The 10,000-nt window shown below is 42.8% G+C and overlaps 1 protein-coding gene across 3 annotated transcripts in view; it reads right to left on the bottom strand.

Annotated features, from left to right (window-relative positions):
- Positions 1–10,000, bottom strand: part of LOC143286563 (uncharacterized) — a 31,798-nt gene that overhangs the window by 18,680 nt on the left and 3,118 nt on the right. For 2 of the 3 annotated variants that reach the window (XM_076594178.1, XM_076594179.1), the window contains exons 2-3: positions 4,597–4,725; positions 2,523–2,664 (exon numbers count right to left, since the gene is read on the bottom strand). In XM_076594178.1, the coding sequence (XP_076450293.1) occupies positions 2,523–2,664; position 4,597 (143 nt within the window). In that variant the 5' untranslated portion in view covers positions 4,598–4,725. The remainder of the gene's footprint in view (positions 1–2,522; positions 2,665–4,596; positions 4,726–10,000) is intronic. The other variant, XM_076594180.1, reaches the window with a different exon arrangement.

The following is a 10,000-nucleotide window of genomic DNA, read 5'->3' as shown; positions in this document are numbered from 1 at the left end:
ACAGCTGAGGGAGGTGTCTCAAGTCATAAATCAATATCCTGAAAAGTCAGCCTACAAACTGAGAAAACGACTTGGAGGTATACAACTCTGTGTCAGATGTGTGAGGTTTCAGTCTTCAGGAGATAGTTTCCTTCTTTTGATGATGTCATCAGTGACGTCACACGTGCTACGTCCCACAGCTGTCAAAGGTTTAAGAGCGAGCGACAGGAAGAAGATTTCGATGGCGCTCTGTTTGCGGATAAGATATCCGCCCCTCTCCAGTCACTTTGTTGTCACAAGTCTGTTTGCTGATGATAATAATAATAATAATAATAATAATAATAATAATAATGTACATTTATATAGCGCCCTTTCTCTGTAAGAGCTCAGGGCGCTTTACATGAAAGAAAAACATTACAAGTTACATTAAAAAAAAAAAACCATGACCACTCTTTCTCAACCCCCCCCCCCTTATCACCCCACCCCCTCACCCTCCTACCCCCACTCACACTCTCCCTTTCCCACTCAACATACATCCAAAGTGAGCTGACATGGGTGGTGTTGGAGAACAAGGAAGCTGGGAGTACTTATAGATATGTTTTAAAAAGATGAGTTTTTAGTGATTAGCGAAAAGCAGAAATAGAATCAGATGCACGGATATGAAGAGGAAGTTTGTTCCAGATGTGAGGAGCAGCAAAGAAGAAAGAACGTTCACCATAGGTTTTTGTATTGACACGAGGAAGTTTCAAAAGGTAACAATCAGAGGAACAGCGGAGATTTCTTGCGGGGGTGTAAACACTGATAAGGTCAGAAAGATACGTAGGTCCTGCAGAGTGGAAAGCAGAATAGCAGAGACACGCAACTTTGTATTTAATTCTCGTTTCAATGGGGAACCAGTGTAGAGTGCGGAGGTGAGGAGAAATGTGATCAGTACGTGAGACTGAGAGTCAGACGGGCAGCATTGTTTTGAAGTTTCTGAATTCGCTGAAGAATATTATGTGGACAGCCTATGAGTAGAGAATTACAGTAGTCAATTCGTGATTGCACAAAAGCAGAAAAAGAGTTTTAATAGTTTCAACAGAAATGTACTGACGGATAGAGATGATGCGACGAAGTTCACAATTGCCTATGCGTATCAGATTTACTACCTGAGCATGCATGCTGAGGTTTGTGTCAAGAATTACTCCAAGGTTCTTTGCTGATTTAGAAAACTGAACTGTGGCATCACCAACCACAATAGAGGCAGGAAAAGAAGTAGATGTGGACATTCTTGCAGAGGAAATAATCATAGCTTCAGTTTTGTCATCATTCAACTTTAGTTTGTTGAATGTCATCCAGGATTTAACATCGATAATACAACCCTGCATTGACAGAATCAGACTGTGTACTTGGTTTGGTTCTGCAGACTTTTGTAGCTGAGTATCATCAGCAAAAGAGTGGTGAAGAACGGAATGGCCAGGAATGACATCAGAAAAAGGAGCAGTGTACAGAACAAAAAGAACGGGGCCAAGGACAGAGCCTTGTGACACACCATAGGAGATCAGGGTTGGATCAGACTTAAAGTTACTAACAGAGACAATCTGGAAGCGGTTGGATAGGTAGGAAGAAAACCAACTCAGAACTGTTGAGTGAATCCCAAAAACATGTTCAAATCTATTGTGTCAAACGCAGCCGACAGATCGAACAAAGTTAACGCAGATAGTTTACCTTCATCAACAGACACTAACAGGTCATTAACTACTTTCAACAAAGCAGTTTCAGTGCTATGGGCAGATCTATATGCTGACTGAAAAGAAGAGAACAGGTTGTTCAAAGCTAAATGGTCTAAAAGTTGGAAGAAAACATTTTTTCAATAATTTTGGACAAAAAAGCAAGGTTGGATACAGGGCGAAAACTTTTGAGGTCATTGTGATCCAGAGTGGCTTTCTTTAGCAAGGGCTTAACAAGTACAGTTTTGTATACATCAGGGAAGACACCAGAAATTAAAGAATCATTTATAATTAGTGACGTCTTTGTTCATGATTAAACTATGCAGCATTAAACTATACAATATAAAACACATTATCAGACTATACAATAGTATATAAAAAAAAATTGTAGGCCTACAGTTCACTACACATGTTCAGCAAGGGAAATGTCCCCCATGTTACTGTCTACAGTGTCGGGAATAGTTTTCTTAAACAGACCTTGAATAATTGTTGTTGACCATTCCTCAGAATACACTCAAATATTCATCGAAGTACATGTTGAAAAGCTTCAACAAATACGGCAATCTATTCATCTGTCCAGGCTATATGTCTGTCTGCCAATCTATCTCTCCCTACACGAACACAATCTCTCTCTCTCTCTCTCTCTCTCTCTCTCTCTCTCTTTCCATATATATATATATATATATATATATATATCTATCCCTCACTCTCCCTGCACACACACACACACACACACACACACACACACACACTATCTATCTCTCTCTCTCTCTCATTCTCTCACACACACTCTCTCTCAATCAGTATCTCACTCACTCTTTCTCTCTGTCTCACCTGACAAAGTCCTGCAGACACACGCCCTCTGTACCCCCGACTGTCCACAGCGCCGTCACCACGATGACCATCTGCACGTGCAATGCGGCACGCGTCCCACGCGGCGTTCCCATGGCTACACTACACCGCGTCCACCACCACACTGTCTACAGTACAGCAGTTCCAGAAGGGACAAGTTTCTGGCGAATCTTATATCTATTCTACTACCTCTTCCGGGTTTGTGGTTGTCATTGGCTTTGTACAGGTCTCCTGGCTATTCGCTTGAAGGCAAGCTGGCTGGCGTGCTGGGAAGCTGAGCTGAGCAGCAATGGCTAATCGAAATCCTGTGCATCTGTCTTCCTTTAGATATATATATATATATATATAATTTTAAAAACCCAGCAAAATTCAGTTACAGTAGTTCTGAGTTGTTTCAGTCAACAGCATCCAGAAACAAAAGAAAAACAAAACTACTCTCATCAAGCGAGTTAGCGTGACCAAAAAAGAGAGAGAGAGAGAGAGAGAAAGGGGCTTTCTGATTGGTTGACACATCAGTGTCCTTATTGATTGGTTGACACATCAGTGTCCTTATTCTACTATCTGAGTGGGCTGCAATTTTCCAACGCCCTCTCGAAGTCCTTGACTGAAGATTCCTGATTGCAACGGAGATATCAGCGTGTGTTTTGGGAAGGCTGCACTATTTTTACTCTTGTGACTAATTCTCGTGTGTGTGTGTGTGTGTGTGTGTGTGTGTGTGTGTGTGTGTTGGAGTCTCCCGTCGGACCGACGGATGAGTAGGCAGGCAGGCTTATCTGTCGGTGTGTGTCCTCATATGGGAGAAGAGTGTGTGTGTGTGTGTGTGTGTGTGCCTAGTGACTAAACCCTTAATTCTAACAGCACTCTGTGGGTGGCAGTTTACTGAGTATTTAGAATGTATCAGGATGTTCGACAACTGATGACGACCTCTGGACGACACACTATGACTTGTTTAACTAAGGATAGGCTCTCAAGGCCTTTAATTAGTCAGGGCGTTGGGTTCATGCTAAGGGCAGCGCACGCGTCTATTGCCCCTTTAAAAAAAAAAAAAGATAACAACAGCAGATGAGGTGTAGCGTATGTGGATCTGTCCGCACTGCAAGCTCTGACACCTTCTTAATAAAACTGAAACTGGATGCTGCTGGAATAAACTGATTGGTTGATCAGTACAAATAATAGTATACACGCTGTGCGCCAGAACCTCAGTTGCCGTGGGCACAGTACAGAGCATTTAGCGACCCCCCCCCCCCCCCCAAGCCCCCCAAAAAGAGAAAAGACTGAAGGTTAACAACAAACAAATTGATTGATTGATCGATTGATGTGGATACTTATATAGCGCCTATCCTCGGTCAGAGACCAAGCTCTAAGCGCTTTACAAACTCAGGGTCATTTGTACGACAGGCTGCCTGCTTGGGTAGAGCCGACTGACGGCTGCCACTGGACGTTCATCATTCGTTTCCTGTGTCATTCAATCAGATTTCAGGCGCACACACATACACACTCAGACAGACATGTAACATTTTACGTGTATGACCGTTTTTGTTTATTTGCCCCCGCCATGTAGGCAGCCATACTCCGTTTTCGGGGGTGTGCATGCTGGGTATGTTCTTGTTTCCATAACCCACCGAACGCTGACATGGAGTACAGGATCTTTGGGTGACGCTACTGGTCAGGCATCTGCTTGGCAGATGTGGTGTAGCGTATATGGATTTGTCTGAACGTACTGACGCCTCCTTGAGCTACTGAAACTGAAATTGAAACTAACGTGCGTATTTGATCTTCTGCGTGCGCATACACACGAAGGGGGTTCAGGCACAAGAAGGTCTGCATATATGTTGACCTGGGAGATCGGACAAATCTCCACCCTTTACCCACCAGACACCGTTACCGAGATTCGAACCCGGGACCCTCAGATTGAAAGTCCAACACTTTGACCACTCGGCTATTACACCCATCGTTCTGTTCTTTTCACGCACAGAAGATTGTCCCCCAACAGGGGCAGTCAATCTTGCTTTTTGTGTCTTCTTCCGTTCACTTACTTACTCACTCACTTACTTACTTAGTTGCTGTCCACTGTGCCCGCTCGTGCATGTAGGGCAGCAACGAAGAACCGCCACAATTGTCTGTCTGTTTTGGGCCGCAGTGTCTGAATGGTACCCCCAGCAGGTGAGTGTTGGGGCCTTGAGTGCTTCGGCGACAAACGTCAATAAGGTTAGATAGCATAGATTAGGATAAGATCAGATCAGACAAGATCAGAAAAGAAAAGATGACATGAAGTTAGGTAAGGTATGGTATGGTATGGTATGGTATGGTATGGTAAGATAAGGTAAGGTATGGTAAGGTATGGTATGATTTTGTATGGTATGGTATGGTGTGGTATGGTATGGTGTGGTATGGTATGGTGTGGAGGAGCATCTCGAAAATCCCAAAAGCTGGATGTGATTCGTCCTGGCTGATTGATTTTGCTTTTTTGAGTAGCCGCTTATAATATTATGTCTTCTAGAGAAGGTAGATCAGACCCGGTAATCTTGGTGGCAGTTTTTACGATTCTGTTAAGGGCTGCAACTTCTGCCTTGGAAATGTTTCCGTACCAAACAGTAATAGCAAAGGTTAGCACACTTTCAATGACTGCTCGGTAGAAATCAACCATGATTTCTTTTTTAATTCCGAAATTTTTTTAGGCGCCGAAGAAAGTACAGGCGCTGTTGTGCTTTCCTAACAATTTTTTTTCCGTATTTTTGTCCCATTTCAAATCACCAAAACGGCGCAGATGACGGAGCCATATTAACAACAACAACAACAAACGAACAAACAAAGCAATCTTCACCACTCGATGTCACAGTAAGCGGCTCTTTATTTCTTTTCTTTTTTTCTTCTTCTTTTTTTTATAACCAAAACAACTATAACTTCAACTATACTTCCCCGAGTTAACTCACTCAGCACGGCCAGTCCTCTCTTCTTCTCTACATGGACCCCTCGGATGTCCAGTGGGTGTCTGAATGACCCAACCTTTAGCTTCCGTCGTCAGAACTGTGGTATTCTTTGTCAACATTCACCTCTTCAGTATAAGAGCCTTCCGCTTGCAATATTTTGATGATGGTAATTGGGGTGAAACGCTGTTAACGTCGTTTCTTTCACCGTTCGTGTGGAGAGAGTTAAGGGTCAAAAGCACGAGATAGCTCAGGGTCAAGGTCGGATGCAGGCACAAGGAACTACTCACTATAGAGCACATGACGGGAAGAGGATGATATCCTGTGACAAATGATTCCGCCTCTTTGAGAGCTCGCTTCACAGACACCGACAACGTCTCAGATGATAGTCTTTGTTTCACGTTGGTAAGGTACTTTCAATGGGAAAAACCGTTAAACCGCTCCTTGAACGAAAAAAAAATTTTTTTTTCCTTTAGAAAACGACGCTTGAGAAATTAGCCTTTGATTTACGTAGACAAGATACTTGTCACAGGAAATGTCATACACACACACACACACACACACACACACACACACACACACACACATATATATATATATATATATAAACCGACGCTTCGGATATTAGACTTTGATTTATGTAGACAAGATACTTGTCACATGAAATGTCGTGAGACCGCTTAAAAACAACAACACGAAGGAAAGAAATAAAACGAAAATAATAGTGGAATGTTCATAACAGATAATAATCTGCTGGATACATTACAGCCTATGTAACTCAAAAGCAAATAGATAAGTAAACAGATAAGTAAATAACTAAATGCAAAAAAGAATACATGGTCATTGCAGAATCCTTTTGTTGCCAAGACTCTTAACTTTGTACTACATTTTAATGCGTATTGTTGCTTTTTGATAGAACGGTCGGCTGTAATATTCTGTCTAGTCCAGTAACCGGTCTCAGAAGGATATTCCATTGTGGTGAAAATCGTATGATAGCCAGTCGTGTCCAGTTATGACCGATTATCAGCACAGGAGAGGAAACAAGTGCTGTCCCGACTATCTGGGCGGGTAGAGAATTCTTGCCCAACTTTCTCGGCCAAGAGGGCCTTAAGACAGTCATAGTTGGGATGGTCCCCAAAGCCCAGCTAGCTCCCAAAGCTCCAACACTAAGAGTAAATGCAATCTTGCCTCCTAGTTTAAGAGTCATTGTCTTTTTACAAATTATTAAAGCTGAAAATAAATTCCCATTACAGTGGGAGAAACCATTGATCATACAGCTCTCATTTTACTGTTGGCCCAACTGTAAGGGTTGTGTCAGTCTGTGGTATAAGTCGAGCGTTGGTATTAGTGTTGGAAATGTACCAGTCCTGTATTACATGACATAGTCTTTTATTGCATGACATAATCATAGTCTCTGTGTGCTTTTCCAAATACAATAGACTGAGCAACACACTAGACGCCACGTTCTTGGCATAAGAGATCTTTTCCCATCCCTCTTGCGGTATGTGTGTGTGCTTGTACAAGGAAGTGTTCATCTGTGTGTGTGTGTGTGTGTGTATGTGTGTGTGTGTGTGTGTGTGTGTGTGTGTGCCGTGGAGGTTGCGATGCGTGGCCTGGAAATGAGTGTGTGGAGGAGGGGGGTAGAGGAGGTGCAGGGTAATGTGTGTGTGTGTGTGGGGGGGGGGGGGGGGGGGCATTGGGGCTCATGTGCGTTTGTGTGTGTTTGACTGTGCTTTCGTGTCTGTGAAGCTGCATGTTTGGTGTATGTCTGTTATGCATGTGTTGGTGTATGTGTGAATGTGTGTCTTCATGTTTTACATTAATTTGCTTATTTATCATCATTGTTGTCTTATTTATTTATTTATTATTATTTTATTATTATTACTACTACCTTTTTATATTATAATTATTATTTATTTATGTATGTAAGCTTATCTATTATTTATTCACCTTTTTTTCTTCTTTTTTTTCTTTTTTTTTTCCTCAGGGCCTGACTAAGCGCGCTGGGTTACGCTGCTGGTGAGGCATCTGCTTGGCAGAAGTGGTGTAGCGTATATGGATTTGTCCGAACGCAGTGACGCCTCCTTGAGCTACTGAAACTGTGGTATAAGCCGAGCGTTGGTATTAGTGTTGGAAATGTACCAGTCCTGTATTACATGACATAGTCTTTTATTGCATGACATAATCATAGTCTCTGTGTGCTTTTCCAAATACAGTAGACTGAGCAACACACTAGACGCCACGTTCTTGGCATAAGAGATCTTTTCCCATCCCTCTTGCGGTATGTGTGTGTGCTTGTACAAGGAAGTGTTCATCTCTGTGTGTGTGTGTGTGTGTGTGTGTGTGTGTGTGTGTGTGTGTGTGTGTGTGTGTGTGTGTGTGTGTGTGTGTGCCGTGGAGGCTGCGATGCGTGGCCTGGAAATGAGTGTGTGGAGGAGGGGGGTAGAGGAGGTGCAGGGTAATGTGTGTGTGTGTGGGGGGGGGGGGGGGGGGGTATTGGGGCTCATGTGCGTTTGTGTGTGTTTGACTGTGCTTTCGTGTCTGTGAAGCTGCATGTTTGGTGCATGTCTGTTATGCATGTGTGGGTGTATGCGTGAATGTGTCTCTCCATGTTTTGCTTTTGTTTGCTTATTTATCATCATTGTTGTCTTATTTATTTATTTATTTATTTATTATTATTACTACTACTACTACTACTACTACTACTACTACTACTACTTTTTTTATTATAATTATTATTTATTTATTTATTTATCTATGTACACTTATAGTTGGCTTCATCAGGTTTTTGCGCCTTATACATGTTATTAGTAGTGGTAGTAGTTGTTTGGGTTTTTTTTTTATAATGTATTTATCTATTATTTATTCACCCTTTTTTTCTTCTTTTTTTTTTCAAGGCCTGACTAAGCGCATTGGGCTACGCCGCTGGTCAGGCATCTGCTTGGCAGATGTGGTGTAGCGTATATGGATTTGTCCGAACGCAGTGACGCCTCCTAGAGCTACTGAAACTGAAACTGAAACATGATCATGACACAGTCAACATTATGAACAAAAATGAACAGACTACTCCAGTGTCTTTTACCCAGGCTGAGATAGCTACGACGTCCCAAACGTTAGGAAGATTACAAGCAGTTTCAGTTTTCAGTTTTCAGTTTTTCACAGGAGGCGTCACTACGTTTAGACAAATCCATATGCGCTACTCCCCATCTACTAGGCAGACGCCTGACCAGCAGCATAGCCCAACAAGGCCTTGAATGCATGCATATATATATATATATATATGTGTGTGTGTGTGTGTGTGTGTGTGTGTGTGTGTGTGTGTGTGTGTACCTATCAGCGTGGATTTCCTCTACAGAATTTCACCAGAGCAGAACACTCTCGTTGCCATGGGTTCTTTTTCAGTGCGGCACCCAGTGCGCGCTGTACACAGGACCTCGGTTTAACTCTCTCCATATGAACGGCGAAAGAGACGACGTTAACAGCGTTTCATCCCAATTACCATCATCAAAATATTGCAAGCGGAAGGCTGTTATACTGAAGAGGTGAATGTTGACAAAGAATAAAGGTTGGGTCATTCAGACACCCACTGGACATCCGAGGGGTCTGTGTAGAGGAGAAGAGAGGACTGGCCATACTGAGTGAGTTAACGTCTCATCCGAACGACTAGATGCTCAGTTCGATTTTACAGTCAATTTTTGGAGAAAGGGCGAGAGAGGGATTCGAACCCAGACTCTCGCTGACTCTGTATTGGGAGATGAGCGTGTTAACCTTTCTGCCACCTTCATCCCATTACTAATACTAAAGATACAAGAATTCACTTTGAACTGTTAAGCATAGACATAGAGACATACACGCACGCACGCACGCACGCACGCACACACACACACACACACACACACACACACACACAAACACACGCTTCTAAAGTAGGTACATTTCCAGCTGATAACAACACAAGTCAATTTGGAGGAAAAGACACTCGATTTCAGTTCAGTTTCTGCATTGGTTTTTGTTGTTGTTGTTTGGTTGGTTTTTTTTGGTTTTTTTCCGCACCATAATGACACGCAAGCCTGCAGAGGCTGACTGTAAACTCTCTAGGTCTGAATGGGTTAAAAATGATGGCAATCAAAATGTTGAAAGTTAACTCACTCAGTACGGCCAGTCCTCTCTTCTCCTCTACACAGACCCCTCGGATGTCCAGTGGGTGTCTGAATGACCCAACCTTTAGCTTCCGTCGTCAGAATTGTGGTATTCTTTGTCAACATTCACCTCTTCAGTATAAGAGCCTTCCGCTTGCAATATTTTGATGATGGTAACTGGGGTGAAACGCTGTTAACGTCGTCTCTTTCGCCGTTCGTATGGAGAGAGTTATACTAACATTACTACTGAGATGTCCACTGTAATCACCAACATGTGAAGCGGGAGATTGAGTGGAAGGCCTTCTCCAGTGGCTGAAAACACAGCACAGCTGGGTTGGTTGTGGCCTGATGAGGAAAATTACTTTGCCTTACATTCCGGGTCTTTACAGGGAAG

This window comes from Babylonia areolata, chromosome 10 (genome assembly GCF_041734735.1).
Source record: "Babylonia areolata isolate BAREFJ2019XMU chromosome 10, ASM4173473v1, whole genome shotgun sequence".
Classification (NCBI taxonomy): domain Eukaryota; kingdom Metazoa; phylum Mollusca; class Gastropoda; order Neogastropoda; family Buccinidae; genus Babylonia; species Babylonia areolata.
Note: the sequence above shows the minus strand (reverse complement) of the source record. Positions and strands in the feature narration are given on the sequence as shown.